The sequence below is a fragment of the Cydia pomonella genome, chromosome 16 (assembly GCF_033807575.1).
Source record: "Cydia pomonella isolate Wapato2018A chromosome 16, ilCydPomo1, whole genome shotgun sequence".
Classification (NCBI taxonomy): domain Eukaryota; kingdom Metazoa; phylum Arthropoda; class Insecta; order Lepidoptera; family Tortricidae; genus Cydia; species Cydia pomonella.
The window spans coordinates 2587444-2613518 of record NC_084718.1 but is presented as its reverse complement, the minus strand read 5'-3'; the positions used below and the strand labels follow the sequence as shown (position 1 = coordinate 2613518).

At 38.5% G+C, this 26075-nt stretch overlaps 1 protein-coding gene across 2 annotated transcripts in view; it reads left to right on the top strand.

The window, feature by feature from the left end:
* LOC133526203 (uncharacterized) overlaps nt 1-26075 on the top strand; it is a 327454-nt gene that overhangs the window by 48994 nt on the left and 252385 nt on the right. For both annotated transcript variants that reach the window (XM_061862715.1, XM_061862716.1), the window contains one exon: nt 5090-5135. In XM_061862715.1, coding sequence (XP_061718699.1) covers nt 5090-5135 — 46 coding nt within the window. The remainder of the gene's footprint in view (nt 1-5089; nt 5136-26075) is intronic.

Here is a 26075-nt window from a genome sequence, read left to right as displayed (position 1 = left end):
GTGTCGAGGGCTCTGCTGTCGTAGTGTTGAGGCTAAGTTTGCCCCACGTCATAGTGAGGATGCTATCATTACTCCACAATAATTGTGTCAAGGGGTCCGCTGTCGCAGCTGTCGCAGTGACGAAGATATATGCCGCACTTTAAGTTATATGTACTATACAATTCCACAATAATCGTATCGAGGCCTCCATTTCCGCAGCGTCGAGGCTATATGTGCTTCATTTTAAGTGTCGAGGTTATAATGCTTCGGTCATTTGGTTCTTCGGTTGCTTTGCTCCTTTTGGTCGCTTCGCTCTTCGGTCGCTTCGCACTTCGGTCGCTACGCTCTTCGGTCACTTCGCTCTTCGGTCTACAGTCGGTCATTATACATATCTCAAAATGATATCGTCAAAGATATATAACGTTGCTCTACTATAACAGTGTTGATGCCAATGTAATGATTGAAGACTTTAATAGTATTGGAAGTAGCTTTAAGCATGTAAATATAAGGGACTAAAGAGCAAAAATATTTAAGGTTGAGCTAAAGTTTACAGGACTTGTAAAAATAATGAAATATAAAGGAGGTTCTTGTTACGCTGAGGTAATTTAATAGGTGTTAATGCGGCCTAAAATACCTTAAACAAAATGTACGCAATGTCATTGCCCTTACAGACAAAGAAATGCTGTATGTAAACAACATATAGGAAAAAATATATCTGTAAACCCTTTAACCCAAATTTATGATTCGTACTCATATCACGCTGTTATATACTCCTAATAACTTCAAACGTCAGCTTTGATATGCTGTCAAGAATATACCATATCAACGAGCCTAATGTAATAAATCCGGTACAATTTACTTACGTATTCTCAGCTCCAAACTTCAGGGGAACATCGCCGCATCAAACAAGAGGTGAACCGCCGTTGATGCACTATCCCGCGACGCGAAATAAGTTCTGTAAATTGTGCAACCATGCAAGTAGAGTTATTCTGCCACGTGTTGCAGTCGCTTGCGCTAAGTAGCTAGATTAATAATCGCAATAAAGGGTTGAAATCCTTTAACAATAACATTATTATTGTCTGAAATGTAAATGCTCGGGTTGTCATATTGTCTTGCTGTAAAAGAAAGCTTAAATAGTTTTCATTTTTCGTCGCAATGCACACTGTACAGTTTTATTGTAGGTAACGTTAAAAAATGTTACTCCTTAAAATGAAGTACAAGTTACAAGTCATGCCAGATATTTTGTTCACAAATATATCATAACTCAACACATAATCTACCTAAGTTCCTTGCCACTTGTTAGCGTAGTAGCCATCATCGTTCAGATACGCATAAGCAGATGAGATTAGCTATTTAGTTATACATAATATCATATTACTATTTCTTGATCTGTGGTAATAACTAAAATTAGTCCATCTATATTTTCAAAGTGATAAGTTTCAAATACTTAATACCTACAGGATACTCTACTAGTAATTGTCCAGACTTAGTTTTAAAGTACTTACATATAGCCTTGATATTTATGGTAGCTTTACAATGAAGAAAATTCTCCTTTATCTACCTCACTCAAAGGCTATTTACCGAGGAAAGTATTGATTGCTGTATTCAAAATTAACTTTAAAGTGTCGTAACATAAAATTAGATTATATTTTAGGGTCAGTAACGCGCATGTAATATACCTCTGCAGTAGCGGGCATTCATAGGCTACGGTGATTGTTTACCATCAGGCAGGCCGTATGCTTGTTTGTCTCCGTTGTAATTACCTCCAGAGAATGGTTGGTAAATTCTAAATTATACAAAATGGTTTGTTTATATGGTTACAGACAGAAAATGCCCATCTAAAACTTATTTAGAGCCAACTAAAGCTTGAAAACACATTTACACTTGTAAATGACATAAAAATAGTTGTACCTTGTGAATATTAAGATATACACAACTTTATCAATATACTACAGTGAAATCAAAGAAAGTTTTATACTTTTTTAATATTAACGAAATGAAATACCAAGAGCAATTCCACTCCTTAATTTTATTATGCTATACATACATTTTACATTTATACTATGTGGATACATAAATAATTATTTAAATTGGATATAAATTAATAACTTCTAGGTGGTACGTTGTTCTCTTTAGTCAAAATCAATAATATCAGTATGTTCGTAACATACTGATTTGATATCGATATTTTATTTTATTTTCGCATTCAGGATTTGAATTTAAATACAAAGCTCTGAACATCTGCTAGTAAATTATATTTGTTGTCTTGGATTTGGATACGAAGTATAATTAATAATCAAACGAACTTACCTGTGAAGTTTGATTACAATTATGCGAGTATCCAAATCCAAGACAACAAAGACCCGCCCCCCATCCCCAAAAATGAAAATAAAATAGTCTCTGTTAATAACACAAAAATAACTCTGAAATAATGAGTATTGGAGGAGCGATGTCGAAGCAGGAACGCAGCGTAGCGAGTGAGAGGGACAGCGCGAACTTGTTTTTTAAATACTATAATCTCTAAAATGTGTGACTTGGACTGCACGATAACGTGTACTGCTGCTAGTAAATTATATTTGTTGTCTTGGATTTGGATACTCGCATAATTGTAATCAAACTTCACAGGTAAGTTCGTTTGATTATTAATTACAATTGTGTTTTACTTGGTGGAGTTAGAATAGTAATAAATGGTTCACAATGGCAAACTTTTATTAAATACTATGTCGGTGGCAAACAAGCATACGGCCTGCCTGATGGTAAGCAGTCTCCGTAGCCTATGTACGCCTGCAACTCCAGTACTCACCGGCATCGGCAGGAACACAACACTATGAGTAGGGTCTAGTGTTATTTGGCTGCGGTTTTCTGTAAGGAGGAGGTACTTCCCCAGTTGGGCTCTGCTCTAGATCTGGAATGACATCTGCTGCGCTGTGCCCCACCACACAAATCGAGATGACATTCACAATGCCCATACCTCTCTTTTGGACGTAGTTTAAGGACGTACCCGGGTCCAAATATTACAAAACACACTTTTGATGCATACTAAAATTACCTAATGTAGGTGGGTCAAAATAATTTTCCAGGTCTTGTTTTTTATTCCAAAAAATGTGACGGAGTGAAGCTTTATAAAGGGGTGAAATTTAGTTTTTAATTTTACTGAATTATAATCTACATCTAGAAACTTAGAAAGACATGCAATTGTACTCTCCTTCTTGTTCCTAGCGTTGTCCCGGAATATAGCCACGGCTCATGGGAGCCTGGGGTCCGCTTGACGACTAATCCCAAGATTTGGCGTAGGCACTAGTTTTTACGAAAGCGACTGCCTTCCAGCCCAGAGGGTAAAACTAGGCCTTGTTGGGATTAGTCCGGTTTCCTCGCGATGTTTTCCTTTACCGAAAAGCGACTGGTAAATATCAAATGATATTCCGTACATAAGTTCCGAAAAACTCATTGGTACGAGCCGGGGCTTGAACCCGCGAACTCCGGATTGAAAGTTACACGCTCTTACCGCTAGGCCACCAGCGCTTTTTACATGCATTAGTACTCATTTTTTTATTTATTTAATAAAAGACAAAAATAGAGTGGCAGAGTGATCAGAAACAAGACCTACTACTAGGTCTTCCCTAGGTAATATAAAGCCAAGAGACTTATAAAAAGACCACAAAATAAAAATTACAATTTAATGTCAAGTGTAAAAATTTATTTATTATACATATAAGTATGAAAAGAGATCGCGATCCTGTCTAGAAATAACCCAAAAGTGGCCCAAAAGGTCACAAAAAAAGTGGCAAAAAAAAACGCTCATACAACAGGGCCGTTTTTTTTTGACACCGCGTCTATTAGTTTGTATGGATCTATATTCGTTGGGTTTATATTTGGTCTACACTGTTTTAATATATGTATTGATGATATATACATTAATGTTTTGTGTGTTGCCTGTTTTGATTTAAGTATTAAATAGTGATGCACTTTGAAATATATAGCCCATAGCGTAGCGTAAGTAGATACCTACGCTATGGACAATTTCTTAATTTCTATGGCGGCGTCTCCATACAACTCAATTTCCACCGGGCTGCCTAAAATGTCTTGCTACACATACTATTTATACCTACGAGTTTTCGTTATGTATATACGCATGTGTGTGCCGTGAATGCTTGAAGTATTGTCATATGATGGATGATAGGCTACAGTTGCGACACGTCACAAATATTCGTCGGGAAGCCGGAGCTAATTTTTCTTTCCTTTTCTCCAGGAATCGATCGTGAAATTACTCAACGGACGGAAATTAGACAAGCCGGTAGGAATCGAGTTCTTTGAACGATCCGCCACTGATAGGCTAGCTAGTAGTATATGATAATTTTTTGATTCGTAAATCTGAAATGTTTTGTTTCATGTAGGTATTCTTATTTTTTTATATTTGTTAAAATTAAGTTTCTCGGTGTATTGATGTGAACTGTAATGCCGTGTAAATAAATGTGTCAAATAAAAGAATAAATAAAGATCATAAATGTATTTATTTGTGTATTTTTTTCATAGGTAGGTCATGCTAGGCTCCATTTATTGCATTTGCACTTACCTGTTGACAATTGTATTTTTTTAATGTCCGCTTCCAGATGGAACAAGTCGCTTTTTAGCGATAAGATCCGTTGCTGTTTTCTTTTTAAATTATTTTCCCCCATTGAGGTGTACAGTCAGCGTCAAATACTTCGTAGCAGTCAAAGTGGCCAAATAGTTCGGTACACCATACTAAATATATGGTGTACCGAACTATTTGGCCACTTTGACTGCTACGAAGTATTTGACGCTGACTGTACAATAGAGAGTATTAATTTGTTTTTGCATTGTATTGTATTGTTACAGAAAACAGATACACACAGAGCATATTTTATAGGTACGGTCACGTCTGAAAATATTGATACGAAAAAAGTGCCAAAAATATGTATACACGACTTAATTGCCCATATATTCAGGCAGTGTATACATATTTTGGGCATTTTTTTCGTATCGATATTTTCAGACGTGAATGTACATACCATATTCTATCCTCTTATATATGGTGTCAACCTAAAGTATCTTCAAAACGTATTATTAATATTTATTTATTTTGTTTCAGTGGAAATCAAGATGGTGTGTGATGCGGAAGCTATCTCCAGTAGCAGGTAAGACCAGGCGACACTCCTTCTTTCGGTCATTCTCGGCCCCTTTCGGCTCAGCATTGCTCCGAGCAATTATTAGGGTTGGCACAACTTGACGTCCCTTTACACGACCACAGATAAGATAATGACTTGAATTTTGACAACCGTAAATAGCCGAAAGGGATACTGCAATATAGTAGAAAGGGACAGCATGATTCGTCCCTGAATCGCTGTCAAAGTTCGGTTTTGTAGAGGTTTTTTAGGAAGTGTCATTTCTGTACGGTAGCACTACTATTTATTCTGTGTTTTTTATTTTATTATTATAATTAATTCTCAACAATAATTATTGTGTCGAACATAATTACTGAATAATTAAAATTATCTACATTGTACCTATTAAAAATTAAAATAAATATTGTTGGTCAAGACTCGAGTTCTTTGGGTCCTCTGCTTTAAGACTCGACTCAGATTTTCAGACTCTCATTATTAGGACGAAACTCTAGTTCTTTTCAACTTATTAGACTCGAGTTTTTTGTAGAGACTTGAGTCCATTTCGGAGAACTTGTATTTTACAAATAACTTCGAAATGCGTTGTCTTTATGTAAAATTCATGGATGTATATAAAATAAATCATACACTAACGCCTATTTACTTTACAATTATTAGATAAAACCTACAAAATTGCTGAGTCTTTATCCGGAGACTTGAGTCCTTTTGAGTTGCGCTTAAAAAAGACTCAATAAAGGACTCGACTAGGGACTTAAAAAACTCAGATTTTTTTTAAGCTCAGAGTCTCGTAAAAACGAGTCGAGTTCTTCAATTTAGACTCAAAAGACTCGAGCTGCTGTAAGTTGTCTGGAAGAGATCGCTCTGTAGCGATAAGGCCGCCTGTTGTTTACCTCTATCTTCATGTATTATATGTGTTTCCATGTACATTTTTTCAGAGGTTGTGCAATAAAGAGGATTTGTATTGTATTGTATTGTATTGCTGCTACCAACACTTTAGGTAAGACTAGGGCTGCCATCTCGAATTTCGCCAAACCCGGACAAAGTTTAAAAAAACCTCGGACATTTGGCGTAAATCGCATTTTTTCCCCGGACGAGTCCGAAAATAATATTTTTAAAAACAAGACCTTTAATTTTACATGTAGTTTTAATGTGCTTCCTTACATGAAAAGTGTCCGGGTTTTCCCCGGATACTTCTTGACAACCCCCCCGGACGGTCCCCGGACGGCCTCCAAACTAGGATAAATCCGGGAAAACCCGGACGGATGGCAGCCCTAGGTAAGACCAATTGTATTTAACCCTTTGATTTCCAAAGAAACGTCTTTGGACATCGAAGGGTTGATCAGCTGATGCGTGCGTCTAACGCCCAATATCTACCTTCGTACATTCTGACAAGGTTCACTATGACGTGCACACGATAGGCGATGCGTTCCAAGGGTAAAAATAAAAACCTAAATTATACCTATTTAAATTTTTTTTTTTAATAAATATTATAGGACATTATTACACAAATTGACTAAGTCCCACAGTAAGCTCAATAAGGCTTGTGTTGAGGGTACTTAGACAACGATATATATAATATAGCAATATTTATAAATACTTAAATAAATAGAAAACACCCATGACTCAGGAACAAATATCCATGCTCATCACACGAATAAATGCCCTTACCAGGATTTGAACCCGGGACCATCAGCTTCGTAGGCAGGGTCACTACCCACTAGGCCAAACCGGTCGTCAAAATATTATATCATCAAAAACCGTTCTTGCAAACTTGGCTATTTTTTACGTGCACGCCGTTTTTAAAAATTAAAAACCCATTCATTTCGGAATACTCGAAACCACAAAACGTTAAAAAGAACTTAATTAACGGATACAGAAAAAGGTAAATGTAATTTGTACTTATATTATATCTACTTCAAATGGTGTCTGTGAACCTAGCATATCAAGTGCTAGCATCTCAAGTTTTCTTGAGAGTTCTAGTAGCATCCCTAATAGTTCTATAGTTCTAGGTAGTTTTTTTTAATAGTTCTACTTATTTACGCAAAAAAAATGAAAATTGAAAATGAGATGCTAACTTCCCATTTTGACACACTAGCATCCCAGCCGTTATCCACTCCACAGCCTCAAAATAGCATTTAAATGGAAGCTAGTAACATTTCTAGGCGATCTATAATGAGTTCTAGTCAAAACTGTAAAAATTTTTTTTTTCATATATGCATGGGATACGTACATCAAAAAAAATTGTAGGTTTCTTCTAACTAAAACTAAGTTCGAGCTGAAATCCAAGGTTTGACAGCCAGCATCTCAGGAGTTCTGGATAGCCAGCTCCCTAGTGCATTAGAATACATACAGTTCTATCTTCTAGAACGAAATTTGACAGAGTTTTGATAGAAATTGTCCGAAAATAGTCTTGAAATCCAGTAAATGCTAAGCTCTGAGCATCGCATCCCAGCCGATGCAGATCTGATACCCAGCATCTCAGCAGTTCTAGATAGCCCGCTCCCTAGTGCATTAGAAAACACACAGTTTTATCTTCTAGAATGAAAATTGAAAAAGTTCCGAAGGATTTTTGTTCGAAATAGTCTAAAAATCGAGTAATTGTTAAGTTTTGAGCTAGCATCCCAGCGAAAGCTGGTCTGATACATAGCATCTCAGGAGTTCTAGATAGACAGCTTCCTAGTGCACTAGAATATACAGAGTTTTATCTTATAGAACGAAATTTCACCGTTTTTTGACAGACTTAGTCCGATACTACTCTGAAATTCGTGAAATTGCTAAGTTCTGGGCTTAGCATCCCAGCGAATACAAGTCTAATACCCAGGATCTCAGCAGTTTTGGATAGCTAGCTCCCCACTTCATTAGCATCCACACAGTTCTATCTTCTAGAACGAAATTTAGCAGAGTTTTGATAGACTATGTCCGAAAATAGTATCAATATCGAGATATTGCAAAGTTCTGAGCTTAGCATCCCAGCCAATGCAGGTCTGGTACCCGGCACCTCAGCAGTTCTGGATAGCCAACTCCCTAGTGAACCAAAATACACACAGTTCTATCTTCTAGAACTAATTTTGGCAGAGTTTTCATAGATTATGTCCGAAAATAGTATCGATATCGAGATATTGCTGAGTTCTGAGCTTAGCATCCCAGCGAAAGCTGGTCTGATACCTAGCATCTCAGAAGTTCTAGATAGACAGCTTCCTAGTGCACTAGAATACACACAGTTTTATCTTCTAGAACGAAATTTTACCGTGTTTTGACAGACTTAGTCCAATACTACTCTGAAATTCGTGAAATTGCTAAGTTCTGGGCTTAGCATCCCAGAGAATGCATGTCTAATACCCAGGATCTCAGCAGTTCTAGATAGCCAGCTCCCTAGTACATTACTATCCACACAGATCTGTCTTCTAGAACGAAATTTGGCAGAGTTTTGATAGACTATGTCCGAAAATAGTATCGATATCAAGATATTGCAAAGTTCTGAGCTTAGCATCCCAGCCAATGCAGGTCTGGTACCTGGCATCTCAGCAGTTCTGGATAGCCAGCTCCCTAGTGAACTAAAATACACACAGTTCTATCTTCTAGAACTAATTTTGACAGAGTTTTGAAAGACTATGTCCGATAATGGTATCGAAATCGATGTAATGCTAAGTTCTGAGCTTAGCATCCCAGCGAAAGCTGGTCTGATACCTAGCACTAGCATCTCAAGAGTTCTAGATAGCCAGCTTCCTAGTGCACTTGAATACACACAGTTCTATCTTCTTGAACGAAATTTCACCGTGTTTTGACAGACATAGTCCGATACTACTCTGAAATTCGTGAAATTGCTAAGTTCTGGGCTTAGCATCCCAGCGAATGCAAGTTAAATACCCAGGGCCTCAGCAGTTCTAGATAGTCAACTCACTAGTACATTAGCATCCACACAGTTCTGTCTTCTAGAACGAGATTTAGCAGAGTTTTGATAGACTATGTCCGAAAATAGTATCGATATCAAGATATTGCAAAGTTCTGAGCTTAGCATCCCAGCCAATGCAGGTCTGGTACCTGGCATCTCAGCAGTTCTGGATAGCCAGCTCCCTAGTCAACTAAAATACACACAGTTCTATCTTCTAGAACTAAATTTGGCCTAGTTTTGGAAGATTGTCCGATATAGGTATCGAAATCGAGGTAATACTAAGTTCGGAGCTTAGCATCCCTGTGAAAGCTAGTCTGATACCTAGCATCTCAGGAGTTCTATATAGCCAGTTTCCTAATGCACTAGAATACACACAGTTTTATCTTCTAGAACAAAATTTCACCGTGTTTTGACAGACTTAGTCCGAAATTACTCGGAAAATAATGAAATTGCTTAGTTTTTGAGCTAGCATCCCAGCCAGTGCTGGTCTGATACCCAGCATCCCAGCAGTTCTAGATAGCCAGCTTCCTAGTGAACTAAAATACACACAGTTCCATCTTCTAGAACTAAATTTGGTAGAGTTTTGTAAGAATATGTCCGAAAATTGTATCGATATCGAGATATTGCAAAGTTCTGAGCTTAGCATCCCAGCCAAAGCAGGTCTGGTACCTGGCATCTCAGCAGTTCTGGATAGCCAGCTCCCTAGTCAACTAAAATACACACAGTTCTATCTTCTAGAACTAAATTTGGCCTAGTTTTGGAAGATTGTCCGATATAGGTATCGAAATCGAGGTAATACTAAGTTCGGAGCTTAGCATCCCTGTGAAAGCTAGTCTGATACCTAGCATCTCAGGAGTTCTATATAGCCAGTTTCCTAATGCACTAGAATACACACAGTTTTATCTTCTAGAACAAAATTTCACCGTGTTTTGACAGACTTAGTCCGAAATTACTCGGAAAATAATGAAATTGCTTAGTTTTTGAGCTAGCATCCCAGCCAGTGCTGGTCTGATACCCAGCATCCCAGCAGTTCTAGATAGCCAGCTTCCTAGTGAACTAAAATACACACAGTTCCATCTTCTAGAACTAAATTTGGTAGAGTTTTGTAAGAATATGTCCGAAAATTGTATCGATATCGAGATATTGCAAAGTTCTGAGCTTAGCATCCCAGCCAAAGCAGGTCTGGTACCCGGCATCTCAGCAGTTCTGGATAGTCAGCTCCCTAGTGAACTAAAATACACACAGTTCTATCTTCTAGAACTAAATTTGGTAGAGTTTTGAAAGACTATGTCTGAAAATGGTATAGAAATCGAGGTAATGCTAAGTTCTGAGCTTAGCATCCCAGCGAAAGCTGGTCTGATACCTAGCATCTCAGGAGTTCTAGATAGCCAGCTTCCTAGTGCACTAGAATACACACAGTTTTATCTTCTAGAACGAAATTTCACCGTGTTTTGACAGACTTAGTCCGATACCACTCTGAAATTCGTGAAATTGCTAAGTTCTGGGCTTAGCATCCCAGCGAATGCAAGTCTAATACACAGGACCTCAGCAGTTCTAGATAGTCAACTCCCTAGTACATTAGCATCCACACAGTTCTGTCTTCTAGAACGTAATTTGGCAGAGTTTTGATAGACTACGAAAATAGTATCGATATCGAGATATTGCAAAGTTCTGAGCTTAGCATCCCAGCCAATGCAGGTCTGGTACCCGGCATCTCAGCAGTTCTGGATAGCCAGCTCCCTAGTGAACTAAAATACACACAGTTCTATCTTCTAGAACAAAATTTGGTAGAGTTTTGAAAGACTATGTCTGAAAATGGTATAGAAATCGAGGTAATGCTAAGTTCTGAGCTTAGCATCCCAGCGAAAGCTGGTCTGATACCTAGCATCTCAGGAGTTCTAGATAGCCAGCTTCCTAGTGCACTAGAATACATACAGTTTCATCTTCTAGAACGAAATTTCACCGTGATTTGACAGACTTAGTCCGATACTACTCTGAAATTCGTGAAATTGCTAAGTTCTGGGCTTGGCATCCCAGCGAATGCAAGTCTAATACACAGGACCTCAGCAGTTCTAGATAGTCAACTCCCTAGTATATTAGCATCCACACAGTTCTATCTTCTAGAACTAAATTTGGTATAGTTTTGAAAGACTATGTGTGAAAATGGTATAGAAATTGAGGTAATGCTAAGCTTAGCATCCCAGCGAATGCAAGTTAAATACCCAGGATCTCAGCAGTTCTAGATAGCCAGCTCCCTAGTACATTACTATCCACACAGTTCTGTCTTCTAGAAATAAATTTGGCAGAGTTCTGATAGACTATGTCCGAAAATAGTATCGATATCGAGATATTGCAAAGTTCTGAGCTTAGCATCCCAGCCAATGCAGGTCTGGTACCTGGCATCTCAGCAGTTCTGGATAGCCAGCTCCCTAGTGAACTAAAATACACACAGTTCTCTCTTCTAGAACTAAATTTGGTAGAGTTTTGGAAGACTATATCTGAAAATGGTATAGAAATCGAGGTAATGCTAAGTTCTGAGCTTAGCATCCCAGCGAAAGCTGGTCTGATACCCAGCATCTCAGAAGTTCTAGATAGCGAGCTTTCTAAAGCACTTGAATACACACAGTTCTGTCTTCTAGAACGAAATTTGGCAGAGTTTTGATAGACTATGTCCGAAAATAGTAACGATATCGAGATATTGCATAGTTCTGAGCTTAGCATCCCAGCCAATGCAGGTCTGGTACCCGGCATCTCAGCAATTCTGGATAGCCAGCTCCCTAGTGAACTAAAATACACACAGTTCTATCTTCTAGAACTAAATTTGGCCGAGTTTTGGAAGACTATATCTGAAAATGGTATAGAAATCGAGGTAATGCTAAGTTCTGAGCTTAGCATCCCAGCCAATGCAGGTCTGGTACCCGGCATCTCAGCAGTTCTGGATAGCCAGCTCCCTAGTGAACTAAAATACACACAGTTCTATCTTGTAGAACTAAATTTGGCCGATTTTTGGAGGACTGTCCGATATAAGTATCGAAATCGAGGTAATACTAAGTTCGGAGCTTAGCATCCCAGTGAAAGCTAGTCTGATACCTAGCATCTCAGGAGTTCTAGATAGCCAGCTTCCTAGTGCACTAGAATACACACAGTTTTATCTTCTAGAACGAAATTTCACCGTGTTTTGACAGACTTAGTCCGATACCACTCTGAAATTCGTGAAATTGCTAAGTTCTGGGCTTAGCATCCCAGCGAATGCAAGTCTAATACACAGGACCTCAGCAGTTCTAGATAGTCAACTCCCTAGTACATTAGCATCCACACAGTTCTGTCTTCTAGAACGTAATTTGGCAGAGTTTTGATAGACTACGAAAATAGTATCGATATCGAGATATTGCAAAGTTCTGAGCTTAGCATCCCAGCCAATGCAGGTCTGGTACCCGGCATCTCAGCAGTTCTGGATAGCCAGCTCCCTAGTGAACTAAAATACACACAGTTCTATCTTCTAGAACTAAATTTGGTAGAGTTTTGAAAGACTATGTCTGAAAATGGTATAGAAATCGAGGTAATGCTAAGTTCTGAGCTTAGCATCCCAGCGAAAGCTGGTCTGATACCTAGCATCTCAGGAGTTCTAGATAGCCAGCTTCCTAGTGCACTAGAATACATACAGTTTCATCTTCTAGAACGAAATTTCACCGTGATTTGACAGACTTAGTCCGATACTACTCTGAAATTCGTGAAATTGCTAAGTTCTGGGCTTGGCATCCCAGCGAATGCAAGTCTAATACACAGGACCTCAGCAGTTCTAGATAGTCAACTCCCTAGTATATTAGCATCCACACAGTTCTATATTCTAGAACTAAATTTGGTATAGTTTTGAAAGACTATGTGTGAAAATGGTATAGAAATTGAGGTAATGCTAAGTTCTAAGCTTAGCATCCCAGCGAATGCAAGTTAAATACCCAGGATCTCAGCAGTTCTAGATAGCCAGCTCCCTAGTACATTACTATCCACACAGTTCTGTCTTCTAGAAATAAATTTGGCAGAGTTCTGATAGACTATGTCCGAAAATAGTATCGATATCGAGATATTGCAAAGTTCTGAGCTTAGCATCCCAGCCAATGCAGGTCTGGTACCTGGCATCTCAGCAGTTCTGGATAGCCAGCTCCCTAGTGAACTAAAATACACACAGTTCTCTCTTCTAGAACTAAATTTGGTAGAGTTTTGGAAGACTATATCTGAAAATGGTATAGAAATCGAGGTAATGCTAAGTTCTGAGCTTAGCATCCCAGCGAAAGCTGGTCTGATACCCAGCATCTCAGAAGTTCTAGATAGCGAGCTTTCTAAAGCACTTGAATACACACAGTTCTGTCTTCTAGAACGAAATTTGGCAGAGTTTTGATAGACTATGTCCGAAAATAGTAACGATATCGAGATATTGCATAGTTCTGAGCTTAGCATCCCAGCCAATGCAGGTCTGGTACCCGGCATCTCAGCAATTCTGGATAGCCAGCTCCCTAGTGAACTAAAATACACACAGTTCTATCTTCTAGAACTAAATTTGGCCGAGTTTTGGAAGACTATATCTGAAAATGGTATAGAAATCGAGGTAATGCTAAGTTCTGAGCTTAGCATCCCAGCCAATGCAGGTCTGGTACCCGGCATCTCAGCAGTTCTGGATAGCCAGCTCCCTAGTGAACTAAAATACACACAGTTCTATCTTGTAGAACTAAATTTGGCCGATTTTTGGAGGACTGTCCGATATAAGTATCGAAATCGAGGTAATACTAAGTTCGGAGCTTAGCATCCCAGTGAAAGCTAGTCTTATACCTAGCATATCAGGAGTTATATATAGCCAGCTTCCTAATGCACTAGAATACACACAGTTTTATCTTCTAGAACAAAATTTTACTGTGTTTTGACAGACTTAGTCCGAAATTACTCGGAAAATTGCTTAGTTTTTGAGCAAGCATCCCAGCCAGTGCTGGTCTGATACCCAGCATCCCAGCAATTCTAGATAGCCAGCTTCCTAGTGAACTAAAATACACACAGTTCTATCTTCTAGATCTAAATTTGGTAGAGTTTTGAAAGACTATATCTGAAATTGGTACAGAAATCGAGGTAATGCTAAGTTCTGAGCTAAGCATCCCAGCGAAAGCTGGTCTGATATCTAACATCTCAAGAGTTTTAGATAGCCAGCTTCCTAAAGCACTTGAATACACACAGTTCTGCCTTCTAGAACGAAATTTGGCAGAGTTTTGATAGACTATGCCCGAAAATAGTATCGATATCGAGATATTGCAAAGTTCTGAGCTTAGCATCCCAGCCAATGGAGGTCCGGTACCTGGCATCTCAGCAGTTCTGGATAGCCAGCTCCCTAGTGAACTAAAATACACACAGTTCTATCTTCTAGAACTAAATTTGGTAGTTTTGAAAGACTATGTCTGAAAATGGTATAGAAATCGAGGTAATGCTAAGTTCTGAGCTTAGCATCCCAGCGAAAGCTGGTCTGATACCTAGCATCTCAGGAGTTCTAGATAGCCAGCTTCCTAGTGCACTAGAATACACACAGTTTTATCTTCCAGAATGAAATTTCACCGTGTTTTGACAGACTTAGTCCGATACTACTCTGAAATTCGTGAAATTGCTAAGTTCTGGGCTTAGCATCCCAGCGAATGCAAGTCTAATACACAGGACCTCAGCAGTTCTAGATAGTCAACTCCCTAGTATATTAGTATCCACACAGTTCTATCTTCTAGAACTAAATTTGGTAGAGTTTTGAAAGACTATGTCTGAAACTACTCGGAAAATCGTGAAATGGCTATGTTCTGGGCTTAGCATCCCAGCCAATGCAGGTCTGATACCCGGCACCTCAGCAGTACTGTATAGCCAGCTCCCTAGTACATTAGCATCCTCACAGTTCTATCTTCTAGAACTAAATTTGGCAGAGTTTTGATAGACTATGTCCGAAAATAGTATCGATATCGAGATTTTGCAAACTTCAGAGCTTAGCATCCCAGCCAATGCAGGTCTGATACCTGGCATCTCAGCAGTTTTGAAAAGTTAAAGGCACAACTATTCTGCCATTCAGTACCATTCAATATTCGCTCATTCAATATAATTGTGCAATATAAGCTGTATTTGCACGTATGAAATCCTTAAAAAAATATAAAAGTTATATATAGTCTTTGATTTTTTTAAGCAGTATTCACATGATCATACACGTCGGTTTTACTCGACTCTATCCTATATCTTGAAATGATGCTGACCGGGTCGTGTAGACGCGGCCCGCAGCTATGTTAATTGGCTGTATGCGTTTTTCTCAGTGGAAAGGAAATTAAAAAGCAATACAGTAATAACTTTCCCGTCGGCTAAAACACAACAATAATGGTTTGAATTTATTTAATTTGTGTTTGACTATAACGAAGAACTTCTCGTACTATTTTTGCTACAATAAGGTGAACATTTCCGAGTATATTGGAGAAAACAAATTTACGTTTTTAAAACCTGTATCTTGGTCTATAAAATTTTACATAAAAAACTGCATACGAAACTTTTATTTATATATAAGCAGAATAAATATAATCTTCGATATAAACATAGTTTAAATTTACACTTTCATAGAACAAATTATACGGAAAACGAAATATGTTAAACGAAGGTGCAAAATTGTGCAACAAACTAACGCCGGGTATTAAAAATAGTCTTTCGTTCTAAATATTCAAAAATAAACTTAAACGATATGTTATTAAAAGTGAAAACATTTCGCTTAAATAGTTAAATATAACAATTGCAAATATGTAAAAAACAAAATCAGCCCATTAGCTTGAACGAATGTTTTCAAATACAAACCCGCTATACCATGTTAACTAACATAAAAAAAAATTAACTGCCCCTAAAATACTTTTACATTCGAACCATGATATATTTCGATCTAAATCTATTAATTCTTAAATACTGCACTCGCATACTAAGCGCGTATGAAATTGTACACCTTTTGTTAATTATGATAAATAATAAGTACTGGTTTCTATTAGCACGTCTTGTTATCTTTCATTATAACAAATCATTTTTTTGAAAACAGAGTCACTTAATTAGTAATGATTATTTTTTTGATGGACGTTTAGGTCAACGTGCGTAAAGCAGTGCAGCAGCGCAGCTTATTTGTAAATTTCGTAAAGTTTGGCCTGCTAAAAATGGTATTTTTGTATTACACATATCCTGTACTTTATCTTTAATAAACTACATTTTTGTTATTATAAATTTGAAGCAGTGTAAATGAAAGTTGACGATCCAATTTTTCCCAGAAATTACTTCATAACAAGTCACAATTTCTCTGAAAATCGACTTAATTTCAACGTACTTTTGATACTTAAACAATCCACAACATTTGCTGAAACTGTCCATATACATCATTTTGTATAATAGACTACCATATTTTTTGATGAATTTTTAAAAACTGTCCCTTTTCGTTACATATTACACAACAAGCGACCTCATTATTAAAAGGCTAGATGATAAAACGTGCTAATAGTAACCAATACGTGTTATTTAGATATTACGTAACAAAAGGTGTACAATTTCAACAACTAAATCTATCAATTTTACATTTTTGCTCTAAAATCGTTACCGGGCTCTTAATTAATTAATATTGTAGTTTTTTCATCACACCGCCGCGGGTGCGCTACGAATACCGACCTTACTACTATTCAAATAAGTAACTATTTGAATTTCGGTACTCGTGTTTCCTTGGGATGCCAAAACATACACACCAAGTTATTGTATAGCATTAAGGTAAATTTAAATTCTCATATTAAGTGAATAATGTGTATTCTTATGAGAATAAATGTCTTAAACCACAAAATTATGAAATTAGCATCCCAGCCAAAGCAGGTCTGATACCTAGCATCTCAGCAGTTATGGATAGCCAGCTCACTACATAGTGCAGTAGAAATCGCATAGTTTTATAGTTTTGTAAGACTATGTCCGAATATAGTATCGAAATCGAGGAATTGCTAAGTTCTGAGCTAGCATTTCGACTAATGCTAGTCTGATACCTAGCATCTCAACAGTTCTAGATAGTCAGCTTCCTATTGCACTAGAATTCACACCGTTTTATCTTCTAGAACTAAATTTGACCGAGTTTTGATAGACTAAGTCCGAAACTACACTGTAAAACGTGCATTTCATTAATTTCAGTGATTGTACACTTTTGTTTGTGTTTTTCATTCATTCACCGTTACTTCTGTTTTACTCATTTCCCCAAAGGTTAACTGGAAGAGATCTCATACAGATCGCCTTTGTTGTATTTAATTTACTCTGTAACTGTGTTTTTCGTGTTTTTATTTCTATGTACAATAAAGTATATACATACATACATACATAAATCCAGTAAATGCTAAGTTTTGGGCTAGCATCCAAGCTAGCTAGCATGCAGGTCTGATACCCAGCATCTCAAGAGTTCTGGATAGTTCCCTCCCTACTGCATTTGAAAACTTACAGTTTTATCTTCCAGAACGAAAATTGAAAAAGTTCTGAAGGATTTTTTCGGAATAGTCTAGAAATCGAGTAAATGCTAAGTTCTGAGCTAGCATCCCAGCCAATGCAGATTTGATACCGAGGATCTCAGCAGTTCCAGATAGCCTGCTTAGTAGTGCACTAGAATAGATACAGTTTTATCTTCAAGAATGAAATTTGACCGAGTTTTATTAGACTAACTCCGAAACTACTCGGAAAATTGGGAAATTGCTAAGTCTTGAGCCTAGCTTCCCAGCCAATACAGGTCGGATAGGCACTATCATGGAATTCCATTGCAGAACTGAGATATTCATATGTTTGTCAGCGTGAATACGAGCTATGAAAATTCTGTAGATATAATAATTCTGGTGGGTAGTTAAAACAAAATTTATGAATATCGAAGGTATTCTTACCGAATATGGCGTATACTACATTCGTTAGGTTAACTTGTATTTTTTTCTGGAATATCATGTTTTATTACTATATAAAACCGTTCAAAAACTCTTTTATCTACTCTAGGTACATATGAGTACCTATGTTCTATGTTCAAGTGTTCAATTATAATAGCTATGTCACCTGCCGTTTAATAATATATAACTATTAGTGCCGTTTAATAATATATAAGTATTAGAAGGACGCTATTGTGTATTATGTCCTCGTTCGGTTTTGCGAGTGCGTCGAAATATTTTAGAAGACAGATTACCATAAGCACAACCTCGAAATGCAGAATACCTACACGAACATGCTCATATTGAGGTAAATACACATTCTACTATGCATTACGATATTGACTTATATTGTTTTATTACTACTGAGTTTTTATTGTTTTATTTGTAGGTTTCATTTAATAATATTCAAGCCACATGTCCTCGATGTTGGCAAACAGCTGAGATAACAGGCTAACAGACTGAGACGACCGGTTTGGCCTAGTGGGTAGTGAAGTGACCCTGCCTACGAAGCTAATGGTCCCGAGTTCAAATCCTGGTAAGGGCATTTATTCGTGTGATGAGCATGGATATTTGTTCCTGAGTCATGGGTGTTTTCTATGTATTTAAGTATTTATAAATATTTATATATTACATATATCGTTGTCTAAGTACCCTCAATACAAGCCTTATTGAGCTTACTGTGGGACTTAGTCAATTTATGTAATATTGTCCTATAATATTTTATTTATTTATTATTTATAACAACTTGCTGTAAATAGTAATTGTGTTAATAAAACCAATAAGTAACTACAAAATATCTTCGGTATCCTAATGATTAAAGACCGGTATTCTCTGAGTAGGTAACCCGTTTTCTGATAGATTGTATTCGCAGTGACTAACATATGAATATCTTAGTTCTGCAATGGAATTCAACTTGATGCCTATAGAACGAAATGAAGTAGATTTAAAGACCTATTTACGACCTAACTCTTAGCTGTGTTGGTTTTGGGGCGAAGTTCCATACAAAGTTGCCCATGGTCCTCTCGGTCTAGAAAATAACACTGTGTGTGTTCTAGTACACCGGGAATATCGCTATCTAGAACTGCTGAGATGCAAGGTATCAGACCAGCTTTCGCTGGGACGCTAAGATCAGAACTTAGCAGTGGCGGCGCGTCACAAATATTCGTAGGGAACCCGTAGCTAATTTTGCTTTCCTTTTCTCCATGAACCGATTGTGACAGTACTCAACGGGCTGAAATTAGACAAGCCGGTGGGAATCGAGTTCTTTGAACGATCCGCCACTGGAACTTAGTAATATCTCGATAACAATACTATTTTCGGACCTAGTCGATCAAAACTCTGCAAATTTCGTTTTAGAAGATAGAACTTTATGAATTCTAGTGCATTAGAGAGCTGGCTATTGATAACTGCTAAGATTTTAGGCATCAGACTTGCATTGGCTGGGATGCTAAGCTCAGAACTTAGTAATTTCACGATTTTCCAAGTAGTTTCGGACTAAGTCTATCAAAACTCGGTCAAGTTTCGTTCTAGAAGATAAAACTGTGTGTGTCCTAGTGCACTAGAGTGATGGCTATCTAGTAAGCTGAGATACCAGGTATCACACCTGCATTGGCTGGGATGCTAAGCTCAGAACTAAGCAATATCTCGATATCGATACTATTTTCGGACATAGTCTATCAAAACTCTGCCAACTTTAGTTCTAGAAGATAAAACTGTGTGTATTTTAAGTCAATAGGGAGCTGGCTATCCAGAACTGCTGAGATGCCGGGTACCAGGCCTGCATTGGCTGGGATGCTAAGCTCAGAACTTTGCAATATCTCGATATGGATACTATTTTCGGACACAGTCTATCAAAACTCAGCCAAATTTCGTTCTAGAAGACAGAACTGTGTGTATTCAAGTGCTTTAGGAAGCTGGCTATCTAGAACTTCTGAGATGCTAGGTATCAGACCAGCTTTCGCTGGGATGCTAAGCTCAGAACTTAGCATTACCTCGATTTCTATACCATTTTCAGATATAGTCTTTCAAAACTCTACCAAATTTAGTTCTAGAAGATAGAACTGTGTGAATTTTAGTTCAATAGGGAGCTGGCTATCCAGAACTGCTGAGATGCCGGGTACCAGACCTGCATTGGCTGGGATGCTAAGCGCAGAACTTTGCAATATCTCGATATCGATACTATTTTCGGACATAGTCTATCAAAACTCTGCCAAATTTCGTTCTAGAAGACAGAACTGTGTGTATTCAAGTGCTTTAGGAAGCTGGCTATTTAGAACTTCTGAGATGCTAGGTATCAGACCAGCTTTCGCTGGGATGCTTAGCTCATAACTTAGCATTACCTCGATTTCTGTACCAATTTCAGATATAGTCTTTCAAAACTCTACCAAATTTAGATCTAGAAAATAGAACTGTGTGTATTTTAGTTCACTAAGGAGCTGGCTATCCAGAACTGCTGAGATGCCAGGTACCAGACCTGCATTGGCTGGGATGCTAAGCTCAGAACTTTGCAATATCTTGATATCGATACTATTTTCGGACATAGTCTATCAAAACTCTGCCAAATTACGCTCTAGAAGACAGAACTGTGTGGATTCTAATGTATTAGGGAGTTGACTATCTAGAACTGCTGAGGTCCTGGGTATTTGACTTGCATTCGCTGGGATGCTAAGCCCAGAACTTAGCAATTTCACGAATTTCAGAGTAGTATCGGACTATGTCTGTCAAAACACGGTGAAATTTCGTTCTAGAAGATAGAACTGTGTGTATTCAAGTGCACTAGGAAGCTGGCTATCTAGAACTCTTGAGATGCTAGTGCTAGGTATCAGACCAGCTTTCGCTGGGATGCTAAGCTCAGAACTTAGCATTACATCGATTTCGATACCATTATCGGACATAGTCTTTCAAAACTCTGCCAAATTTAGTTCTAGAAGATAGAACTGTGTGTATTTTAGTTCACTAGGGAGCTGGCTATCCAGAACTGCTGAGATGCCGGGTACCAGACCTGCATTGGCTGGGATGCTAAGCTCAGAACTTTGCAATATCTCGATATCGATACTATTTTCGGACATAGTCTATCAAAACTCTGCCAAATTTCGTTCTAGAAGACAGAACTGTGTGTATTCAAGTGCATTAGGAAGCTGGCTATCTAGAACTTCTGAGATGCTAGGTATCAGACCAGCTTTCGCTGGGATGCTTAGCTCATAACTTAGCATTACCTCGATTTCTGTACCAATTTCAGATATAGTCTTTCAAAACTCTACCAAATTTAGATCTAGAAGATAGAACTGTATGTATTTTAGTTCACTAAGGAGCTGGCTATCCAGAACTGCTGAGATGCCAGGTACCAGACCTGCATTGGCTGGGATGCTAAGCTCAGAACTTTGCAATATCTTGATATCGATACTATTTTCGGACATAGTCTATCAAAACTCTGCCAAATTACGCTCTAGAAGACAGAACTGTGTGGATTCTAATGTATTAGGGAGTTGACTATCTAGAACTGCTGAGGTCCTGGGTATTTGACTTGCATTCGCTGGGATGCTAAGCCCAGAACTTAGCAATTTCACGAATTTCGGAGTAGTATCGGACTATGTCTGTCAAAACACGGTGAAATTTCGTTCTAGAAGATAGAACTGTGTGTATTCAAGTGCACTAGGAAGCTGGCTATCTAGAACTCTTGAGATGCTAGTGCTAGGTATCAGACCAGCTTTCGCTGGGATGCTAAGCTCAGAACTTAGCATTACATCGATTTCGATACCATTATCGGACATAGTCTTTCAAAACTCTGCCAAATTTAGTTCTAGAAGATAGAACTGTGTGTATTTTAGTTCACTAGGGAGCTGGCTATCCAGAACTGCTGAGATGCCGGGTACCAGACCTGCATTGGCTGGATGCTAAGCTCAGAACTTTGCAATATCTCGATATCGATACTATTTTCGGACATAGTCTATCAAAACTCTGCCAAATTTCGTTCTAGAAGACAGAACTGTGTGTATTCAAGTGCATTAGGAAGCTGGCTATCTAGAACTTCTGAGATGCTAGGTATCAGACCAGCTTTCGCTGGGATGCTTAGCTCATAACTTAGCATTACCTCGATTTCTGTACCAATTTCAGATATAGTCTTTCAAAACTCTACCAAATTTAGATCTAGAAGATAGAACTGTATGTATTTTAGTTCACTAAGGAGCTGGCTATCCAGAACTGCTGAGATGCCAGGTACCAGACCTGCATTGGCTGGGATGCTAAGCTCAGAACTTTGCAATATCTTGATATCGATACTATTTTCGGACATAGTCTATCAAAACTCTGCCAAATTACGCTCTAGAAGACAGAACTGTGTGGATTCTAATGTATTAGGGAGTTGACTATCTAGAACTGCTGAGGTCCTGGGTATTTGACTTGCATTCGCTGGGATGCTAAGCCCAGAACTTAGCAATTTCACGAATTTCGGAGTAGTATCGGACTATGTCTGTCAAAACACGGTGAAATTTCGTTCTAGAAGATAGAACTGTGTGTATTCAAGTGCACTAGGAAGCTGGCTATCTAGAACTCTTGAGATGCTAGTGCTAGGTATCAGACCAGCTTTCGCTGGGATGCTAAGCTCAGAACTTAGCATTACATCGATTTCGATACCATTATCGGACATAGTCTTTCAAAACTCTGCCAAATTTAGTTCTAGAAGATAGAACTGTGTGTATTTTAGTTCACTAGGGAGCTGGCTATCCAGAACTGCTGAGATGCCGGGTACCAGACCTGCATTGGCTGGGATGCTAAGCTCAGAACTTTGCAATATCTCGATATCGATACTATTTTCGGGCATAGTCTATCAAAACTCTGCCAAATTTCGTTCTAGAAGACAGAACTGTGTGTATTCAAGTGCTTTAGGAAGCTGGCTATCTAAAACTCTTGAGATGTTAGATATCAGACCAGCTTTCGCTGGGATGCTTAGCTCAGAACTTAGCATTACCTCGATTTCTGTACCAATTTCAGATATAGTCTTTCAAAACTCTACCAAATTTAGATCTAGAAGATAGAACTGTGTGTATTTTAGTTCACTAAGGAGCTGGCTATCCAGAACTGCTGAGATGCCAGGTACCAGACCTGCATTGGCTGGGATGCTAAGCTCAGAACTTTGCAATATCTTGATATCGATACTATTTTCGGACATAGTCTATCAAAACTCTGCCAAATTACGTTCTAGAAGACAGAACTGTGTGGATGCTAATGTATTAGGGAGTTGACTATCTAGAACTGCTGAGGTCCTGGGTATTTGACTTGCATTCGCTGGGATGCTAAGCCCAGAACTTAGCAATTTCACGAATTTCAGAGTAGTATCGGACTATGTCTGTCAAAACACGGTGAAATTTCGTTCTAGAAGATAGAACTGTGTGTATTCAAGTGCACTAGGAAGCTGGCTATCTAGAACTCTTGAGATGCTAGGTATCAGACCAGCTTTCGCTGGGATGCTAAGCTCAGAACTTAGCATTACATCGATTTCGATACCATTATCGGACATAGTCTTTCAAAACTCTGCCAAAGTTAGTTCTAGAAGATAGAACTGTGTGTATTTTAGTTCACTAGGGAGTTGGCTATCCAGAACTGCTGAGATGCCGCGTACCAGACCTGCATTGGCTGGGATGCTAAGCTCAGAACTTTGCAATATCTCGATATCGATACTATTTTCGGACATAGTTTATCAAAACTCTGCCAAATTTCGTTCTAGAAGACAGAACTGTGTGGATAGTAATGTACTAGGGAGCTGGATATCTAGAACCGCTGAGATCCTGGGTATTAGAAATGCATTCTCTGGGATGCTAAGCCCAGAACTTAGCAATTTCACGAATTTCAGGGTAGTATCGGACTAAGTATGTCAAAACACGGTGAAATTTCGTTCTAGAAGATAAAACTGTATGTATTCTAGTGCACTAGGAAGCTGGCTATTAAGAACTCCTGAGATGCTAGGTATCAGACCAGCTTTCGCTGGGATGCTAAGCTCAGAACTTAGCAATATCTCGATATCGATACTTTTTGCGGACATAATCTATTAAAACTCTGCCAAAATTAGTTCTAGAAGATAGAACTGCGTGTATTTTGGTTCACTAACGAGCTGGCGATCCAGAACTCCTGAGATGCCGGGTACCAGACCTGCATTGGCTGGGATGCTAAGCTCAAAACTTTGCAATATCTCGATATCGATACTATTTTCGGACATAATCCATCAAAACTCTGCCAAACTTCGTTCTAGAAGATAAAACTGTGTGTATTCTAGTGCACTAGGAAGCTGTCTATTTAGAACTTCTGAGATGATAGGTATCAGACCAGCTTTCGTTGGGATGTTAAGCTCAGAACTTAGCATTACATCGATTTCGATACCATTATCGGACATAGTCTTTCAAAACTCTGCCAAACTTAGTTCTAGAAGATAGAACTGTGAGTATTTTAGTTCACTAGGGAGTTGGCTATCCAGAACTGCTGAGATGCCGGGTACCAGACCTGCATTGGCTGGGATGCTAAGCTCAGAACTTTGCAATATCTCGATATCGATACTATTTTCGGACATAGTCTATCAAAACTCTGCCATATTTTTTTCTAGAAGATAGAACTGTGTGGATGCTAATGAACTGAGGAGCTGGCTATCTAGAACTGCTGAGATCCTGGGTATTAGACATGCATTCTCTGGGATGCTAAGCCCAGAACTTAGCAATTTCACGAATTTCAGAGTAGTATCGGACTAAGTCTGTCAAAACACGGTGAAATTTCGTTATAGAAGATAAAACTGTCTGTATTCTAGTGCAACAGGAAGCTAGCTATCTAGAACTCCTGAGATGCTAGGTATCAGACCAGCTTTCGCTGGGATGCTAAGCTCAGAACTTAGCATTACATCGATTTCGATACCATTATCGGACATAGTCTTTCAAAACTCTGCCAAAGTTAGTTCTAGAAGATAGAACTGTGTGTACTTTGGTTCACTAAGGAGCTGGCTATCCAGAACTTCTGAGATGCCGGGTACCAGACCTGCATTGGCTGGGATGCTAAGCTCAAAACTTTGCAATATCTCGATAATGATACTATTGTCGGACATAATCCATCAAAACTCTGCCAAATTTCGTTCTAGAAGATAATACTGTGTGTATTCTAGTGCACTAGGAAGCTGTCTATCTAGAACTTCTGAGATGCTAGGTATCAGACCAGCTTTCGTTGGGATGCTAAGCTCAGAACTTAGCATTACATCGATTTCGATACCATTATCGGACATAGTCTTTCAAAACTCTGCCAAACTTAGTTCTAGAAGATAGAACTGTGTGTATTTTAGTTCACTAGGGAGTTGGCTATCCAGAACTGCTGAGATGCCGGGTACCAGACCTGCATTGGCTGGGATGCTAAGCTCAGAACTTTGCAATATCTCGATATCGATACTATTTTCATACATAGCCTATCAAAACTCTGCTAAATTTCGTTCTAGAAGATAGAACTGTGTGGATGCTAATGAACTGGGAAGCTAGCTATCCAAAACTGCTGAGATCCTGGGTATTAGACTTGCATTCGCTGGGATGCTAAGCCCAGAACTTAGCAATTTCACGAATTTCAGAGTAGTATCGGACTAAGTCTGTCAAAAAACGGTGAAATTTCGTTCTAGAAGATAAAACTCTGTATATTCTAGTGCACTAGGAATCTGTCTATCTAGAACTCCTGAGATGCTATGTATCAGACCAGCTTTCGCTGGGATGCTACCTCAAAAGTTAATATTTACTAGATTTTTAGACTATTTCGAACAAAAATCCTTCGGAACTTTTTCAATTTTCATTCTAGAAGATAAACCTGTATGTCTTCTTATGCACTAGGGAGCGGGCTATCCAGAACTGCTGAGATGCTGGGTATCAGATTTGCATCGGGTGGGATGCGATGCTCGGAACTTAGCATTTACTGGATTTCAAGACTATTTTCAGACATTTTCCATCAAAACTCCGTCAAATTTCGTTGTAGAAGATAGAACTGTATGTATTATAATGCACTAGGGAGCTGGCTATCTATAACTGGCTAGATGCCAGGTATCAGACCTGGATGGGCTGGGATGCTAGCTAAAAACTTAACATTTACTCGATT